General features: G+C 35.5%; 1 protein-coding gene across 1 annotated transcript; it reads right to left on the reverse strand.

The window, feature by feature from the left end:
* Positions 1-4,553: 4,553 nt before the first annotated feature.
* On the reverse strand, positions 4,554-8,119 carry LOC107951177 (UDP-glucose 4-epimerase GEPI48). The gene is given in 10 exon segments (XM_016886119.2): positions 4,554-4,835; positions 4,962-4,992; positions 4,995-5,052; positions 5,147-5,229; positions 5,305-5,384; positions 5,802-6,027; positions 6,149-6,269; positions 6,505-6,640; positions 6,727-6,776; positions 7,841-8,119. Coding segments are annotated over 10 exon segments (1,050 nt in total). The 5' UTR covers positions 8,024-8,119; the 3' UTR covers positions 4,554-4,753.
* Between the last annotated feature and the right edge of the window lie 13,237 nt (positions 8,120-21,356).

A 21,356-nucleotide genomic window follows, 5' to 3' on the forward strand; every position in this document is an offset into this window, starting at 1 on the left:
GTGTTGTCCACTAAGGTATTGATGTGGGGCAACAGGAAATTTTCCTTTGTGCTGGCTTTGTTTAAATCCTGATAATCGACACACATTTGCACTTTCTCATCTTTCTTAGAGACGGAGACTATATTGGCTACCCATTCTGAATATTTGACCATTTGTAGGAAACTAGCGTCAAATTGTTTCTTGACCTCTTCTTTTATTTTCAACAGGATGTTAGGCCTTATCCTTTAAAGTTTCTGCTGAAACAGCTTGCATTCTTCCTTTATGGAAAGCCAATGTACCATGACATCAGTACTTAGACTAGGCATGTTTTGATAAGACCATGCAAAGATATCTTTGAATTCTCAGAGTAACTCAATGAGGTCTCGCCTTGTTTCTGCAATGATACAAGTTTCTATTTCCACCTCTTTATTTTCTTGTTCGTCTCTAAGCTCAAAATTTCCACTAACTCTTTGTGAGGTAGGATCTGTTTCTCATCTTGCTTTACCATCCTTAACAAATCAGGAGACAAGTTAAAATCTTGATCATTTTCAAAGTCCTAAGGTTTTTCTAGACACATATCCTACTCGAAATGAGACTCCGAGTTAACAGCAACATCGCTCATGTCATTGATATCCGGAGACCCATTATAGAAATAAAAGGAGACCCAAGGAACAAATAAAGTTAAAAATGATTAACTGTGTGGTATAAGTATGAATAAATCAGATAGTGAAGTGTTTGCCAAATGGGACATAAAAATGTATTATTTTCATTGAAATAAAGATATTGGACATATGCTCTTTTCATAAAAGGATCCCTATTGTTCCCAGGCTTAGAGCAATATGTATGTTCTGAATATTACTTAAAATGGTCCTAAAAACTATAAAGATCTCCTCCACAGTCTAGTCGTTTAGAACATTTCCGGGGATGTAGGGACAAATTCTTGATAATTTTTTTTAGTTCCCTCTTCAGAGGCACAAACATCTTTCCCTTCCAAACCCTCGATATCTTCAAAGAATTTCAACTCTTTGTTATCCATCAGGTTCTGTACTAGAGTTCTGAACTCAACACACTTTTGGATTTCATGAAATTTAATGCATGTAATGAATGGAAAAGATGCATGCAAAAAGCCACTATTTCTAGTTCAATTCCATTAGAACAACTTTACTAGAAAATTAGTTTCTTTACATAAAACGATTACTTCCATTTTATCAAGAAACCTCTTTTCCATGACAAACTCTCTATTTTGCAACTGAACGCGAATCAACACCATTCCTCTAAGATGAAAATGCAATGCAACCACAACCAAAACAAAATGAAACAAGTCAATATATTTTGTATAAATCTTGAATACAAAGCAAAGAATAACAATTAAAACATTTCTTCTTTGTAATTTGTTCGGGTAACTGCTAAAGGTTTGACATGGTTCTTTCTAGGGCAAGCTTTTAGGGTTTACTACATGTAGTTTGGTTCTAAAGTAAAGGTTCCCGAATCGACAAATTCTTCAATTTTCACCCATTATAGGCTCAAATGGACTGAGTTCAGTTCAGGGGAATACATTTCCCTCTATTTGCACGCAGGTGAAGGCCTCACGAAGACATAGGTCGGATGTATCCCGAAAACGATCCACTATCCTAAACGGAGGTAAAGACCTCACGAAGGAATAGTTTCCCACTCCCACTTAAGATGGGTAAATGGAACGATTATGCCATGCAACATATGTGAAAACATACAAAGAGAAATTCTCAAACCAATAAAACAAATGTATTAGATCGCTTTGAAACCCAATATAACAAAGGCATTATTCACTACGAAAATAAAGCATGAAAGGTGAAATGCAATGAAGGAATCGTCAATTTAAACCAAATTATTAATTTTTGACAAAAGACCAAAAAGTAATAAACTCGTGGTTTGACTCTCATATTTTGTCCCTAATGGATTCGTCAAGCTATCGAAACCCTTTTTTGGAGCTTAACTTTTTATTTTAAAAATGAAGATGGAGTTGCCACCAATCTTTTTAATTATGTGTGATCGAATCACCTCAAATTTTGATCATTTTAATAAAAGGTTAGATTTACTAAAATGATGATTTTCATTCTAAAAAATTCAAAAATGGGTTCGGGAGTCAGTTACTCATGAGGAAGGATTAACACTCTCATAACTCCCAAAATTGATACCTAGTTTATTACTTCATGTCTTAGTGTCGAGAACTGAGAATTCAAAGAAAATTTAAAATACGATCCTTTATTTTGCATGATGTTATTTGATTAAAATATCGCTAACTAAATCAAATTTTATGGAAAAAGCCTTCTTATTTTGATTTAATTGAGAAGAAAAGATTATGCCCCGTAAGTTAATGCACGAGGTCTTGAATCCTCGAAAATAAAAATAATCGCCATTTAATTATTACCTAAGTCATATGTGTATTGAATTTTAAAAGGATGTTCGATTATTTCAGTTCAACGAGAAAGTCGTACCCCGTAGGTTAGGGCACGATTTCTTGAATCCCTTAATTAAAGAACATCGCCTCGGTTCTAATTATTTCCTATGCGTCGGGTAAAAAAAATAACATTTAATGTGATGTGCGATTAATTTGTTTGAGTTTGGTACTGAATGAACGAGTGTATATGTAAGCATAATAAACAATAAAATAATGGCAAAGAATAAAATAGCTACATATGTACAAACGAAATAATATTATAATAAAAGAATAATAAAAGAATAAAATTATTGTAGTAAAGGTAATGAGGGTAAAATAGTAAATGACTATAACATGATGATAATAATAGTAATAATAATCATATTTAATGAAAAAAAAACTACTCAAGGATGTAAATAAAATCACATAATTTAGAGAGGGGCAAAAATATAAATAATCATAAATAAAAGTGCCAGAAATAAAAAAATAAAAAATAAAAAAATAAGTAGGTAAAGGACTAAATTGAAAGCTAAAAGAAATTCTAAGCATAAATTAAAAAACAAAAAAAAAACAAAGGATTAAATCAAAACACAATAAAAAGTACAGGGGCCCAGGGTGTTATTTTCCCCAACCCAACATACGAGTCATTTCCTTGGTAGGTCAACAGTGGGTCAAGAGACTAATTTGCAAAGAAATTAAAATTATAGGGTAAAAATTAAAATAAATAAAAAAAGAATAGGACGAAATTAAAAAGAAGTAAAAAAGCGGAAGGACCAAAATGACAATTAACCCTTCCATGTGAAAACATGCGGATCCTAGGGGGTCGGGTCGGATTATTAGGCTAGGATTAATCGAGTCGACTTTGAAACGACGTCGTTTTGGGCGTCTAAAGCCAAGCCCAAAATGACGTCGTTTTGAGGGGTCTATATAAGTTAAAATGTTTAAAAATTCATTTTTATCAGTTTTTTTTTTAAAAAAACTATTCCTTTTCTTTTTTTTCTCTCAAATCCCCTCTTCCCTTCTAGCCACAAGGCCGCCGCATGTCGCCGTGGCCACCGGTCATTGACGCCTGTGACCACCGCCTCTTGTGGTCGGAAAATAAAAAAAAACTTTTTTAAAATCCTTTCGAAACCTTAGAGTTAGATCTAGGGATAAAACACCTAAAAAGGCCGAGATTGCTAAAAAAAGAAAAGGTAAGAAAAGACATTCGATTTTTTCCCTCTCCGACAAGGCCTTCAACGGAACCCCAAGGGGTTTCGAGGCTTTTCAAATTGGAGGTGGTTCTCAACGACGGCTCTTAACAGATAAAAATTTAAACTTTATTTTTATTCTTATTTTTTCGAAATAAAAAATATAAATAAAATGAACTACTTTTTTTTGAACTTCGTTGTTTTTTTTTTGTATTCGATTTCTTTTTTTTTTGTTACAATGGTTTCGACTTTTATAGCCAAATAGATCTCAGGATATTAGTTTTTTTTATTTTTTCTTTTCTCCTTTTTTGTTTCTGCTATTCTTGCTTTTTTGCTTTTGTGTTTTTGTCTTTTTTACAAGTTTTTCATGGCAAGAGGCTAAGTCAACGGTGGTGGAGAGGCACACCCCTTGCCATTTTGGTGAAATAGTGGTAGAGGAGGCTAACCTCAAGGTGTGGGGACTTGAGAGGCGTGCCCGCTGATGTGGCAAAGCAAAAGAGCAACAGCAGCTGATGAAGTCTTAGGAGATTAGGGTTTTTTTCTGTTTAGGTTTAGATAGTGGGCTTTGGGCTTTAAAGTTTTTTGGACTTTTAATTTTTTTTTGTATTTAGGCTTGTAATATGGACTATTTAATGAGCTTTTATTATTATTTATTTATTTATTGTTTTTTTATTAAGCCGGACGAAATTGGGCTTCTACTATTATTATTTAACAAACTAATAGTGTTAATATAGAGGCACCAAAATGTGTATTGAAATAAAAGTTCAAGAACTTATTAGACCATCAATTAGATACTTATAAATAATTTCAAAGGATAAATTATATTTTAATCTAAAATTTAATTTGTAAAAATTGAAAACCAAAGTGAATGTTTACATTGCATCGTAGACAAACAAGCTTTTTTTTTTTAAGCATATTGTCTTGTATAAAGTTACATTTTAATAGGAAACAGGTTACTAATATAGGAGTAAAATGAAAATTTAAATTCTATAAAAAATGACAAAAGAAGACATTGTCAAATTAATGATTATGATCCATGTTCATTTTAACAAGGTTAAAAAAACACATCTCAATAGTAAAAGAATTAGGGAAAAAATTAAGCTAAAAAAATGGGATAGAAAGAATGGTGTGGTATGAAAAAAATTGTCTAGGTATCCTACTTTTTTGACTAAGGAGATCCATATCCAAATGGGTTCTTACTAGCCCAGTTCCACTAATCCTTGCACATCTCTTCAATGCCATACTTTGCTCTGTGAATAAATCCAAAATTCAACAATATGAGTTGTTTGACAACAGGATGCATGTAGAACTATGCAAGCAGTTAATGACCCTACATTAATAAACTTTAAAATTTTGCATGTATGTAAAGCTCTTACTTCCATTTCAATTCAGTCTCGGCCTTTTTATTGAAGCATAAATGACTTCGGAATCACCGGGTCGACGTCCAGCTATTTGAAGAGGGATTTTCTGATAAAAAGTAATAAATAAATACCATGAATAACAAATAAGCACAACTCAATATATAAAAATTATAAAGAAAACTAAACAAGGAATCATTTACCTTCCCGGATACCTTTTCAAATGCAGTAACCATTTCTAAAACTGATGTTCCCTTTCCTGTTCCCAAGTTGTATACCTCACAACCTGTGATTGAATAGGTAATAAGGACCAATTCTACTGAATTTTAACTTCAATACGTATACTATGTTATATAATTACCTATTTTAGGATCAGATAGTTTTTTTAGAGCGGCAATGTGGCCATCTGCTAAATCAACAACATGGACGTAATCACGAACCTGAAAAGATACAAGAAATGGCCCCTTTGTCACAAATGATCAAAGCATTGAACTCAAATTCACAAACAAATAATGATGTTTAAGCTACAAAAATAACCCAAAAAGACCTGAAGCATGGTGGTTAAATTTCAAATTTCCCTTCCCTTAGTGTGAAAAAGGGAGCCAGAGCTTCATGGGGTTGGTCGACTTCATTACAAGGAAAGAAAGGTTTTGCTTAAAACATGGATTCACAGTGTCAAGGAGTAGACGAAATCGAGACTAACAATATCAAGCTTACATAACAAAGAAAGTTGTTGATAGAAGCTCAGTAGAACTCAAAATCATATCCCAGTTCATAGACATACTCAAAACGAATTCTGAAATATGAAACAAGATTCATTAGAACCTAAGAAGGTGTCATATTTGAAAAAATCTTTCCCCAGTACCATCCTTCGTTGCATAATCCTTTCCAAACACTGTCAATGCTTGCCGCCTACCAACAGCAACTTGTTGTACAAAAGGCATGAGATTGTTTGGAGTACCCCGGGGATCCTCACCTATGTGGCCACTGGGATGAGCACCAACTGGATTAAAATATCTTAGTAGTATGATCTTCCATTGAGAATCAGAATTACGGAGGTCGCGGCAAATCTCTTCAATGAAAGCTGAACCACCATGTCAAATATGATTAGATGACACTATTCTTAATTGACAAATGCCTAAGTATTCATAATGGATTCATAAAAAAGAAGACATTGTTTCCTTGAGCTGCTAAATGGTATGCACTTAAATGCTCATCGCATACCTTGGTTCGTCCATATGGATTCACTGCAGACAGGGGGAACTCTTCTGTACATGGAACCTTCTTTGGCCAGCCATAAACAGTAGCAGATGATGAAAAGACAAGCTGCAATGTATCATATTAGATCGGTCAACTTCTAAAACTCAAGAAGCCAAAACAATCCATAAACTGAATCTAGGTTCAACAGGGTGCTACTATGTTTGTGATTAAAGTTTGATCAAGAAGAAACCCAAGTCTGTTTCGTTTTATCTCTGGTTCTAATGATTTCCATAGCAGATACCAAAAGGTCAAAAAAAAAAGCAAACACTATCACACACAGAAGGAAGGGAAAGAAATGTACATTTTTACATCCATGTGCAGCCATGACTTCCAACAGGATAATTGTCCCAATGATATTGTTGTCATGATAGAGCAATGGTTTACTTACACTTTCACCAACTGCTTTTAGTCCAGCAAAGTGAATCACAGCATCAAATCTGATAATGTAATAACCTTAGAAATTTGAGCAAGTAGAGAAGGCACGATAAAAAACCAAACATATAATATAAATTCCTGACAGTACTTTGTCTGAGCAAATATTTTTTGAATGGCTGGTCTATCACGAAGGTCCACCTGCAGTTGAAACCAGTGGTCCAAATGTTAGTTAATACTTCAATGACTTCATGTTTTCAGTGATTTAATGATTCTTGTTAATTTTGGGACAATAATACAGCAGCCCATGATATTTGATTTATAGGCAATATCAGACAAATCCCAATGTATATTAATTGAAGCAAAAACATAATAATAGAGACCCTTCACCAGTTTCCAGATGATAAAAGAGCTAACAATTAATTACCAAAGAAAAAATTTATGTTTAAAGCTTTTAAATATCATCAAGAAAAACAATTAATAGATCCAATCATTTCCCATTCAAAAGAGTCCATCCATGGATATTAAAAAAAAGGGGGGGTAAAATACAGATCAAAAGAAATAGGAAAAAACACTTTTTGGGTACCGACAATAAAATAATACAATTAAACATTAAACAAAACCAAACGGACTATATTATTATATTCTTTTATATTTAAGGAATATTCACCGACTTTAAATCTGTTTAATCAAATTATTATGTTGCTTAATTAAGCAAATTTTGACAAATTTTTTTAAGTAATACCATTTAATGCATTTGATATGGAATCCACAAGTAGAAATAAGATCATATTCTCATCGATTCTCTTAAACTCTTCAACTTATTTAACTTTTAAAAGCACTTATAAATTAATAACATAGTTGAATGGCAATCAATTCACGAATTCCTTCATTAATCAAACATACACCAAAAATAGATAATATGGCAAACAGAAGTAGAAATTTTAAGAAAAAAAAGAAAATGTGAAATTAGTCTACTATTTGCAATTATTTCAACAGTTTTTTTTTTTGTGTAAAAAGAATTAAACATAATATGATCGAAATTTTACAGCGTAACACGTTGCCAGCTATAGCAAATTCGATTACTCAAATTTAAACTAATTACACTCCAAATTAACAATGAAAACACAAAGATTAAGTGAGATTTCTCTCTGGCAAACCAACTAAGCAGTCTAGCATTAAAATAATTACGAAACTACACATCTTCATTTTTCTTCTTTAAAAAGGAAAAACTGTAAATAGGTGAATTCAATCGTTAAACGAACCTGGTGAAAGGAAAGGTTCCTGCCGAATTCACCCGCGAGTTCTTTGACTCTTTTGGGAGCAACATCCGAGGAATTGTCGAGATTATCAACAACCACTGTTTTGTAACCGCTTAACAACAACTGCAACACCGTGTGGCTCCCGATATAACCGGCTCCGCCGGTCACCAGAATAGTCTTCGACATATTCGAACCAATCAAAACCAAAAAAGAAAAACTGAAAGTAAAAGAAACTGAGAGAAGAGGCGAGCGTAACAGAAGGCTAATAATAATTCTTTGAAATTAAAAGGGTTTAATGGAATTAAAAGGTAAAAATAGAAGAGAGAATTATATATGAGGACAGAGAGCGCACACAAAAAAGAAAAAGGAAGAGAGATTTTGTGAAGGCTTCAGTTTCAGGAAGATGGGGGGAAAAGAGAATGAATGAGAAGAATAGCCACGTGGAGTGAAAAGGGTGAAAAGGCTCCCTATGACCGGGGATTTTGGATGGGGGATGGGTTTTTGGAGTAAACTAATCTTCTATTTCTTCTTCTTCTGCTGCCGCCGCTGTTTCTTTCTAGAAAAAGGTCTATTCTTATTGGAGTGAACAAATGTTAGGGTATTCATATATATTATTCAACATTTATTTATACATCTAATTCTTGTTAAATGTTATTTTTGAATAATGTAATAAATTTAAGTATTTCTCAAAAATATATCTCATTAACCTTTATTAACCAACACCAATAATGTTGTATATAATCAAATTACGGATACAATCCAATTAATTGGTGTCAATCAGAATCTTAATCATCAAATGATTAAAATTATAAAAATAAAAAACCCAAACCACCATATTATAAAAATATAAATTTTGAGCATCAAGAATATCATGTCACATCACATGATATAAAATTTATAATACCACTAAAAATGAATTGATTTAATTGACGTCACTCTTTAAATTAATTTTGTATTTATTCATATTTTCTTTTTAATAAACTATAAAAGGAGAGAAAGATTTTATCAACAATGTAATTAGTACGATTTAAACTTAAGTCATATTTAAAGCAGTAAATACTTTAGCATTAAGCCAACACACAGAATTTACATTTTAATCCAAGCGAAAATTTTAAAACTTACATTCCATTTATTTATACTTATATTTGCCGCAGATTTTTCAAATGCCAAAATTACTTTCATGTTCTTTCTTTCATATGTAAACATGAGGAAAAAGAAAAATAATAAAACACACACAAGTAACTAATAAACAGTTATAAACTATAGATTTTCTATTTATCTTATTTTATTAAAGTAAAATCAATAACACAACAATTTTTCTCTTCTTCTTTTTTCACCATGCAATTGAAGTTTTAGTGTGAAATTTTTTTTGATAATTTTTACTTTAAGATTTTTTTTTTGTGTTTTGAGAAAAGAAATTGAAATGGAAAGCAAGATAGTAGGGTTATTAATATTAAATAATTTGTGTATTAGGTATTTGTTTTTCTTAATTAAAAAATTGGTCGACCATTTTATTCTAAAACAACTTGAATTTTTTTCTTAGTTGAGTAAAAAGTAAATACTAGAAATCAACCAATAAAAAAATCTCAAATTTTTTTTAGAATGTAATAGTTGACTAATTTTTTCAATCAACAAAAACAAATATCTAATAAGAGAAAGATTAGGTGTTATTAATTTTTTTTAATAAGGTAAGATAAATACAAAATTTAAGACTTAGAACAATTTGTTTTGATTTAATAGCTAAGATCATTTTGATTCTCATAGTTCTCATTTTGATAGTTCTCATTATAGTTGCCACCCATTAAACACCACATAAAAAGAAAAAAAAACTAAACATGATATAATGAAAACATAGCACCACCCCAATATAAATTAGATTATAATACACACATTATGTGGGTGAAAAAATTACATAATAAATTTATAAAAAATTTGATAAAAATAAAATGCTCCTTTGATTGAAATGGTAAAGTTGAAACAATAATATTTTGATTTCAAATCTTTTGATTCTTATTATCTATCTATGTGTATTCTTTTTAGATATATCAAAATTTAAATAGATATAAATACCCTCAATATAATAAGTTTTTGGTATTTTACAATGAAATTGGAATTGATTGCTGAGTGACGTAAACTCCATCACTCTTAATAACAATATAGTATACTTAATAATAGTAAATATACCGTTATTTATGTAACAAATATATTTATCAAAAATTGATATAAAAATTAAATAATGCTTTAGTTAAAATGGTAAAATTAAATGTTTTAAATTTATTGTGTCAAGGGGTCATATCTCATTATAATTTTGTTTTTATAGATTTGATATAAAATATAAAAAGATAAAAAAAATACTCTAATAATAATTTAACCTATTTTGTATATAAAAGGCATTTTAATCACTTTTAGCTGAATAGATGTCTAACTGACTCATGACCCGAACTCAATTAGAAGCCTAAAAAAATTATGTAATAAATATATTCATTAATAGTTTATATAAAAACCAAATAACCCTATGTTTGAATTGAGGTAATATAAAAAAAAAGGAAAGGAAGATATTTTCCTTTGTTTGAATAATTTCTTTTGTTTTTTAAGTAAGGGAAAGCTAAGAAAGTTTAGTATCTCTTGCTTTGTCTCAAAATATCGAATTTTTAATTACCCAAAATTAGAGGGAAAGTAGAGTAAATAAAATTTTAAAATATAAAATATTCTTTTTACCCTCTTGTCTAGCTAAATAAGGCTTTTAGGCTATTTTTTATTTTTTATTTAGGCCTTTAGGTTGATTTTAATTTTAATTAGGGAAATAAGCCAGTTTTAGGAGAGAGAATGTGAAAGCACGTCTAGCTAGGCGCACTTTACTACCATTTATTAGAAAGCGCGCCTAGCTAGACGCACTTGCCCTCAACGGTAACTTCAACGACTTTTTGACCGTTGCCCGCGCCAAATGACAAAAAAATGAAACCCTAACGATAAAATTTTTTAACCCTATAAATACCCCTTAAATTTAATTTTTTTCATTCACATCATTCTTTCAAACACTTTATTATGCCCCAAAAATTTGAATATTTGATGTTGGATTCCGTTGTAATTAAGTCTCTCTATTTGTGGTTATGTGCTTCATTTATGTAGTTGAGGTTGAGAGTTCGAGCTGTATCTTTAGAAGTTTTGTTATTTTATTTTAAGATAACCTTTATCCTTAATTTACAAATTTAAATCTAATTCTATGTGAACCTATGCTAAGAATGAACCTGCTGGTTCACCGGTTAAGTATCTTTATTCTGTCTGGTCTTATGTTCGAGTCCTAGGAAGTGTAATAGGGAACATTTTTACTAAACTCTAGGAATTTGATTAGTAGTTAATTAGGATTTAATGTTATCATCTTCTTTTCAATTTCCTTTCTTTTGTTGTTGTTCTTCTTCATTTTTCTTTTTTTCTTATCGATTATTTTATTTTTCTTCATTTTGATTACTGTCGTAACTGAATACAGGACAAATTGGAGTTATCCATTGTTAGTTGCGTAGATTGAAAGGTTATTGCGCGAGGATATCAGGAGTAACGAACCTTAAAACGTCAATCTGAGTAATCGTTGTTGATCTTTTGGCTTTGAAAGTTTTCTGCATCATTCTAATTTCGAAATTACTTCAAGTGCATACGAATACCCAAGTTTTTACGAATTTCAAATGCTGAAAAATATGTCTGTCGACGTCACACGATTGTGTGCAAACTGTGTGGCTAGGACAGGCCATGTGTTAAGCCATGTAACTCACTATCTACCAAATATGAGCTAGACGAGTAAGGGAAACGGACGTGATTGCTCCCATTTCACTCGCCGGTACTACGGGAATCGCTTTTGCTTTCTTTTTCTTCGGCTACTAAGATGTTTTAGTTCGCTAGGTTATCTCTTGTCTGCTCATGGATTTAGCAGCAGTTCAAAAGGTTGACCTATTCAGGAATCTCTGGATCTACGCTTATTTTCAACTCCCCAAAGCATTTTGTCGCTTACTACACCCTTTCTCGTCTCTAGATGCCTAGGTATCCACCATAAGCCTTTCCTCGTTTGGACCTCACCCTTAACTTTACTTTACTTTAATTTAAGGCTATGCCATCCTAAGGTGCTGCTAAATGAAATGAAAGGATCTTATCAACATCCATGAATGATAAATCATAGATTGAACTAACTGCCGAACTGAAAAAATAGGGTACTATCATATAGCTTTGTTTCGGCTAAGTTCACGAGTTGGAGATAAACGGACTCGAATCATTGATATCCACCACAGGGTAAACCACCGCCTCTCAAACCCCTGACCGATTCTACCATAGAGGCCAACGATAGACAATAACTCCCTCCCCCCCAAACACAGCTTACAACTTTCATCGTACCGTGCTCTCTAAAAGGCAACTCTTCTCAAAATCTCAAAAGGTGCTGAGTTTGAATCCCATTCTAACTAAGGATTCTTATGGTTCTGGAGGATCCTGCTATAAAAAAACCAAGAACGGAGAAGAACTTTCCCCCCTTTGACTCTTTGGTCTTAAGAATGCTGGTTTTAAGAATGAGTGATTGCCCTTCTCTAAACTTTACTGCCCAACTTGAGAGCGGACAATTAATGCATTCCACTTATTAAACATGATTCTATGGTCAGTTTACAACCCCTGGATACTGAATGCGTCCTTGAGGGTGATCTTATAGTTTCTACGGGATGGAGACGATGGGGTTGGTCCATGGATTTTCCTTCATTTTTCCACATTTTGCTCAAAGGGTTGAAGGGAGATAGTGCATCAAGCTGTTCGCAAGGGCCAACTTGACCCTCTTCCCTAAGGATCCGAGATGGGGGAACCTAGGGGAGCTGTTGACTCCAACTACCGTCCATGTACGATCCATACTAGATCTGAAAAACTGCCTATCCTACCTCTTCTATGTTCTTGACATCTTATCTTTCTCTCAGTAGAGTATTTTAGTGGCATATTTCGGTCCTCTTCCCCATTACTTAGAAAAAGTGAGCCACCGGTTCAGGTACAAGATACTATCATTACCATCTGGACAATTAAACACCCAACCTAATCACAACAACCCGAGCCAAGTGAAGCATGCATGAAGGAGTCAGATGCTTCTTCTATTCCTTTTCTTAGAGCAGCTGGGCCATCCTGGACTTGAACCAGATACATCGTTCATAAAGTAAATCATCACACCTACTGTCCAACCAATTGGGAGAGAATAAATAAATTTTTTTTCGGGAGTGATTCATCCTTCCCGAACGCAGCATACAACTCTCCGTTTTACTGCGCTCTCCAAGTGTGCTTGTTCCCCTATTCTTCCTTACCACGGTAAGTATTTGTGAAATAAGAAATAACTCTAATGGGAAGAAAAAAAAAGAGGGCATTAAGAGACCCACTTGGCCCAACCTTAAACACTTAAAGATCCTTTTTTCAAACCTGCTCCCATTTCAAGTCAAGAGATAGATAAATAGACACACCCTATTGTATTGCTCGGGGGCGTTCATAGTGACTAAGGGGGTCGAAGACCTGAAGGAATTATTTATCAGCTAAGCATTCTTCTTATGGCTAGATCCAATCTTCTGGTCCCTGTGGAAAGGAAAAATAATTTCAGGATCTTCTTTTTGAGAAGGGAGGATTAGGAAAATCCTAGTGATTGTAGCTTTTTCTAGACTTTTGGGAAAAGTATGAACAAAAAAGGCTCAAATGGTACGATCCCTCCGCCACCCCAGAATGAAAGGGGCGATCTCGTAGTTCTTGGTCTGTGAAGATGCATTGTTAGGTGCTCCATTTTATTTTCCCATTGAGGTTGAACTTAAACCTGTGCTCGAGAGATAGCTATCCATACACTGATAAGGGATGTATGGATTATTGAAAATAGAAAAATCGTGGTGGTCCCCCCTGGACCGCCCAGATCCCACGAATGAACAGAAAGTTGGATCTACATTGGATCTCACTTGAATCACCCCATCTATCCTCTTGAGGAGAAGTTTGGTTTCAAACCTTGGTTCGAACCTAAGAAGTACGCCATGCTAATGTGCCTTGGATGATCCACATCTCAAGGTCAGACATTGATGAGCACATTGAACTATCTATGTGGCTGAGAGCCCTTGCAATCCAGGCACAACGATACAATTATCAGGGGCACACTCTACCACTAAGCTAATAGCCCGTCCCTTTCTTTCCTTTTTACACCCCCATGTCACCACATGAAAGGGACCTGAGGGCGTAAAAGGGGATCCTATCAAATTGTTCCGACCTAGGATAATAAGCTCATGGGCTTGGTCTTACTTCACCGTCAAGAAACAAAATAAGGCTTTCATTGCCAAGTTTAATTCAGATGTAATGCGCTTTTTTTTTGTGTGAAGCAGTGTCAAACCAAAATACCCAACAAGCATTAGCTCTCGCTGAAAAGGAGGTGATTCAGCCGCACCTTCTAGTACGGCTACCTTGTTACGACTTCACTCCAGTTACTAGCCCTATATTCGACATCCCCCTCCTTGCGGTTAAGGTAACGACTTTGGGCATGGTTAGCTCCCATAGTGTAATGGGTGGTGTGTATAAGGCTTGGGAACAAATTCACCGCCGTATGGCTGACCAGTGATTACTAGTGATTCCGACTTCAAGCAGGTGAGTTGCAGCCTACAATCCAAACTGAGGATGGGTTTTTAGAGTTAGTTCACCCTCGCGAGATCGCGACCTTTTGTCCCGTCTATTGTAGCACATGTGTTGCGTAGGGCATAAAGGGCATGATAACTTGACGTCATCCTCACCTTCCTTCGGCTTATCACTGGCAGTCTGCTCAGGGTTTTAACCTCAACGGTGGAAACTAAACACGAGGTTTGTACTCATTGCGGGACTTAACCCAACACCTTATGGCACGAGCTGACGATAACTATGCACCACCTGTGTTTGCGTTCCCGAAGGCACCTCTCTCTTTCAAGAGGATTCGAGGCATGTCAAGCCTTGGTAAGGTTCTTCGCTTTGTATCAGATTAAACCACATGCTCCACCGATTGTGCAGGCCCCTATCAATTCCTTTGAGTTTCATTCTTGCAAACATACTCCCTAGGCGGGATACTTAACGCGTTAGCTAAGCACTACACGGGTCGATATGTACAACGCCTAATATACATTATTTACAGCTAGGACTACTGGGGTATCTAATCTCATTCATTCCTCTAGCTTTCCTCTCTTAGTGTCAGTGTCAGCCCAGCAGAGTTCTTTCACCGTTGGTGTTCTTTCCGATCTCTACGCATTTCACTGCTCCACCAGAAATTCCCTCTGCCCCTATCGTACTCAAACTTGGTAGCTTCCACCGCCTGTCCAGGGTTGAGCCTTGGGATTTGACGGTGGACTTAAAGACACCTACAGACGCTTTACGCCCAATCATTCTAGATAATGCTTGCATCTTCTGATGCTTATTCTCCAGATACCGTCATTGCTTCTTCTTCAAAAAAAGAGTTCATGACTCGTAGGCCTTCTATCTCCACACGGTATTACTCTGTTAAGTTTTCGCCCATTGCAAAAAATTTCCCACTGCTGCCTTCAGTAGGATTCTAGGCCGTGTCTAAGTCCTAATATGGCTGATCATCCTCTCGGACCAGCTACTAATCATCGCCTTGGTAAGCTATTGCCTCACCAACTAGCTAATCAGACGTGAGCCCTTCATTGGGCGGATTCCTCCTTTTGCTCCTCAGCCTACTAGGTATTAATAGTCATTTCCAGTTGTTGTTCCCCTTCCAAGGGCAGGTTCTTACGCATTACTCACCCGTCCGCCACTAGAAACACCACTTCCCATTCGACTTGCATGTGTTAAGCATGCTGTTAGTGTTCATCCTGAGCTAGAATCAAACTCTCCATGAGATTCATAGTTGCATTACTTATAGCTTCCTTATTCGTAGACAAAGCCATTGTCTTTCATTCCAAGGCATAACTTGTATCCATGCACTTCATATTCACCTGGAGTTCACTCCCAGAAATATAGCCATCCTTACCCCTTCATGTCAATCCCACGAGCCTCTTATCCATTCTTATTCGATCATAGAGGGGGCTAAGGCAAAATAGAAAAATTCAGATTAGGTTTAGGAATAATTAGGCTTGAACTGATGATTCCACCACGTTAAGGTGACGCTCTGTTGCATTGTCAAAATCCATGTACATTTGAAAGAGGTTGACCTCCTTGCTTCTCTCATGGTACAATCCTCTTCCTACTGAGCCCCTTTTTTCCTCAGTCCACAAAGACAAAATAGAATGTAGGACTAGGACTGGTGCCAACAATTAATGACGGAAGAAAGAACTCACTAAGATGGGATCACTAACTAATACTAATCTAATACTAATAGAATAGAATACTAATCTAAACTAATAGAATAGAAAAATAGAATAGAAAATACTAATATAATAGAAAGAAAGAACTGCCTTTTCTGTATAATTTCCCAGTTCTATTGCTATCGTGAGCTTTACGCAAGCAATCGGATCATATAGGTTCAACACAACATAGGTCGTCAAAAGGATCTTAGAGACTCACCAAAGCACGAAAGCCAGGATCTGTCAAAAAATAGATTCCTATTCGAAAAGTGCATAACTGCAAGGATTAACTCACACTAACCCGTCAATTTATCCAATTCGGGATTTTCCTTGACGGTATCAGTAAGGAATTGGAGTGTAATAATATTGATTCATATAAGAGGAAAAAGTTCTCTATTGATTCAAATGTTGTACCTATGGGATAGGGATAGAGAAAGACGAAAAATCGAAGATTTCACATAATGCATTTGATCAAAAAATTAATCTGATTTATTTCGTACCCCTCGCTCAATGAGAAAATGGGTCAGATTCTATAAGATCAAACCTATGGGACTTAGGGAATGATGGAAGGGAAAAAAATAAAAAAAAATAAAAAAAGAGGGGAAAAGTAATAAAAATAATAAATATATAAATAAAAATAAAGTAGAAGAACCTAGATTCCAAATGATCAAATTCAAACTTGAAAAGGATCTTTCTGATTTTCGAAGAATGAGAGGCAAAGGGATTGATCGAGAAATATCTCTTATTCTTATTATAAGATCGTGTGATTGGATCTATAGATGTTTGGTAAAAACAATTTCTCTTTTAAGAATAATCAAAAATGGAAAGTGTTCAATTGGAACACAAAAACATGATTAAATTTGTTTTAGTTTCTCTTCAGGACAGAGTGGAAGAAGGGAGGAGATTCTCGAACGAGAAAAAGGACCCAATGACTTCGAAAGAATTCAATAAGGGGCCGTATAAAGTGAAAATCTCATGTACGGTTCTGTAGAATAGCAGTAAAGGTGACTTATTTGTCAACTTTTCCACTATCGCCCCCAAAAAACCAAACTCTGCCTTACGTAAAGTTGCCAAAGTACGATTAACCTCTGGGTTTGAAATGATGGCTCAGATACCTAGTATTGGCCATAATTCACAAGAACATTTTGTAGTCTTAGTAAGAGGGGGAAAGGTTAAGGATTTACCCAGTGTGAGATATCACATTGTTCGAGGAAACTTCTTCTTCATTTTTCTTTTTTCTTATCGATTATTTTATTTTTCTTCATTTTGATTACTATCGTAATTGAATACGAAACTAATCGAAGTTATCTATTGTTAGTTGCACTGATTGAAAGGTTATTGCGCGGGGATATCGAGAGTAGTGAACCTCAAAACATCAATTTGAGTAATCGTTATTGATCTTTCAGCTTTGGAAGTCTTCTGCATCGTTCTGACTTCAAAATTACTTCAAGTGCATGCCAAACACCCAAGTTTTTATGTATTTCAAACGCCAGAAAACATGGCTGTTGACGTCACACAATCATGTGCCAACCGTGTGGCTAGGACAGGCCATGTGTTAGGCTGTGTAACTTACAGTCTACCAAATATGAGCTACACAGGCAAGGGACACGGGCGTGTGTCTAGATTGTGTGTGGTTAGATTAGTGCAGGGTTCACACGGGCCAAAGACACATGCGTGTGTCTAGACCGTATGACTTGCTGTTGTTTTTAGATATCACACGGGCTAAAGACACAAGTACGTGTCCAAGTCGTGTGACTCACTGTTTGCAATTTAGGACCACACGGGTAGACGAAACTAGTGTGTGTCAGATTGGGTGAGACACACGGGTGGAAGCATGGGCATATACCATGCCGTGTGGAACCACACAGGCATTTAGGTAAGGTTTGGAATTTATCTCTGAGGGTATAAGTGTCGTTTAACATGAACGTAGGCCTTCCGTAGTGTATTTATGATCTGAATTAGATTATATGAATGCTACTTGATGCTCCAAGATTAAGGTATTGATTGAATAAATGTATATTGATTGTGATAACTATCGATGATATTGATCTGTATCACCAAACTATTAATTGAATCTGAATGACTGTGTATATATTCTTGATTACGTAATCTGCATTTGCATTGGATAAGAATTATGTAAAGGAAGAAGTAATTTGTTCCAATTCAATGGCTAAGCCACAATTTATATAAGAATCTGACGTTTAATTTCAGTTTGATCTACATCTCATTAAATGTGTCAAACTGACACTATATGGTGTAAAGGGTTGGACAGGTTTTAAATGCCCTTAACGGTGTATTGGGACGGTCGAAGATGGTGTGTAGCGGATGAGGGTAGGAATAACTACATATGTTTCTGATCTGTCCTGTATCTAAAATAGAATTGTTCTGCCTTATCACTGATACTTTAAATCTATGCTAGATATTTTCTAAATCTAATTGAATTTGAGATTTGAGAATTCGTTATTATAATTGTGCTTCTAATTGAATCTATGTTGGTTATACACCAAGTTCTCTACTCACTATGTTGTTGACTGGATTTCAAGTAACTCATAGGCTTGACCGGGTCGGCGTAGTGGAAGCTCGGTCAATCTGCTTTATCACCCTTTATCTATATTATCATATAGTTCTAGTATTTCTTAGTACTACAAATTTTCTAAGGTTGTTGAACTATCAGTTGGATTTAATGGTTGTTATGATCTGTCAAATGATTTTAACTTTACTTATAAAAGTTGGTTTTTTTAACTTTACTTATAAAAGTTGGTTTTCTTAATAACTTTAATGTAACTCTTCGGACTTGGTCTAGATGCCTAGGCTGGGTTGGGGTGTTACACTCTCCAACCTCTTTCAAACTCTCTCAACTCTCAAAAAGGTTTTTATTAATTTTTTTTATATTTTCATTTAAAAATAATATTTTTTAATTATATCGTTTTTTATTCGTTCGGACTTGTTTATTGAGAATGAAAGTCTCTTTAATCCGCTTCGACGACAACAATATTTTCGTCGCCTAATTAGCAATGATAATTCGTCATTTTAAATTTTTTGTTATTTTTAATTATGTTAATTTTTTCGATAAATCTAAATAATTTTTTTATGTTGTAAATAGGCGAATATGTGCTAGAGGCATTTATACGTAATACGAGAGAGCCTTTGATCCTTGAAATTCGTGGGTACTTGTAAGAGGCTGCATTCTTGTATGCGTCTTACATGCAAGGGGGTTGGAAACTTGATCTCACATTAATCGCCGCGTTGGTGGAAAGATAGAGGCTCAAAACACACACTTTCCACTTGCCATGTGGTGAGTGTACAATCACACTTGTGGACATAGAGTTATAGCTTGGTCTGCTGGTAGATGAGCCAGTCATCATGGGGTCAGTGATGGTTTCGAAAAAAGTGGACTTCTACATGGCAATGTTAGGGAAGGTCTCGAACAAGTTTGAAGGTGGTCGAATATCGATCAACTGGTTGGTGAAAAATTTCAATAAGCTTCCTGAGAATGCAACGAAGAAGGTCATATAATAATAAGTTCGAGCATTCATCATGAGGTTAATTGGGGGTATTTTAATGCCTAATAAATCTAGAAATTTGGTGTACGTAAGGTGGGTTTTACATTTAATAGTCTTCAATCAATGCGCAAAACTAAATTGGGGATTTGTCATGTTGTCGATGTTATATTGGGAGCTTTGTCGAGCAACGCAACCGGATAAGATGTCAATCAATGGTTGCTTGCTGCAGCTGTAGTCGTGGGCTTGATAGAGAATACCGTTTCTACGTCCTAGAGTCACTGACCCATACATGTTCTCGTTGGTGACGAGGTAAACATAATTTATCAATAAATACGTAGTTTGTGCAATAAATGTTTTTATTTATTATATGTTTCACATAATATATCACTTGTACAGGTGGAACCATGGGCTGAGTTACGTTGGATTGTTAGATCAATGCTTTGAAACCGAGGTTAATTTCCTATCCTTTTCAAACCTATATTAATTATGCAATGATTCATTAAATAATCAATACGTAACGATATTTACAATTTATGTTTTTCATTTTGAATAGATGTCGTATGCCGACCCCAAGATCATATCTTGCATCTCGTTGGAAGTGCTGGACAACCAGGAGATGTGGAGGTAGTGTACGCGATGGTGGAAATGCACGAATCAGACCAGGTTCTACAACAGTTCGGGTATAGGAAACGAATTCCACTGCCACCGCGGGACATGAAGAAACTACACAAGGTGGACATGTAGGGGAAGAACGATGAAGACTAGGCAAAGAAGTACAATAAGCACATCCAAGCTTGGGATCGTAGGATGGAATCCATACCCACCTGGGAACCATTTTTCTTGGCAGACACGACGATAGTCGATGATTACTTGACATGGTTTGAAGCCTTTGGCAAGCCGTATCTGCTACAACCAGAGGAAAAGAGTAGGCAAATTTGGTTGAGGAGGCAATGTTGACTGCTACAGTAGCATAGGAGGGGACGCAGTTGCACGACGGGTTCGTCATCGACTCTGGTAGAAGATGCGCCGCCTGTGGCTACGCAATATCTGGGTTAATTCCCTTAACTTATTCCCCTTCAATTCATTAACCCTATGTATTTTTGACAAGCACCACCACACTATGGACCACTGTCGCACGTGGCCGGTTATTCTACGTACCGATGTCCCTCGCATACTACCTCTATGCAGATGATGATGCCAACGTATGCATCGCCATCAACGATGACACCGATGCAAACACCTATACATCAGTCAATGCTAATATCGATTCCCAAGTCGATACTGATGTATCCGGGATTTGAGGCACCTTATGGTTACATGTATATAATGATCCAAACACCGTGCACATCACTATTTTATTGGGATGGCTCATCGTTGCAACCACCGGATGCGAAAGAGGTGAATATACAATGGGTGACAAGGATGACGCAACAATCGACCACGGAGGAAGATGATGATGCTGCCGATCCGAAAGATACAGTTGCCAAATGGGACATGTGAGGTTCATTTTCAGGCGATGACGACGACGAAGAGAAAGTCTATAGGCCCACACTTTCGAATACACCTGCGGAGGCCCCTCTGGTTGCACCTCCTATTGAACCTTCGGTTGTACGCCCGATTCTATGGAGGAATCCTGCACGCGGTCTTTGTCCACCACTTTGCAGCACACATTTTGCTCGTCGATGAATGCGATGTATTTTTGGTTATAGATATTGT

This window comes from Gossypium hirsutum, chromosome A02 (assembly GCF_007990345.1).
Source record: "Gossypium hirsutum isolate 1008001.06 chromosome A02, Gossypium_hirsutum_v2.1, whole genome shotgun sequence".
NCBI lineage: Eukaryota > Viridiplantae > Streptophyta > Magnoliopsida > Malvales > Malvaceae > Gossypium > Gossypium hirsutum.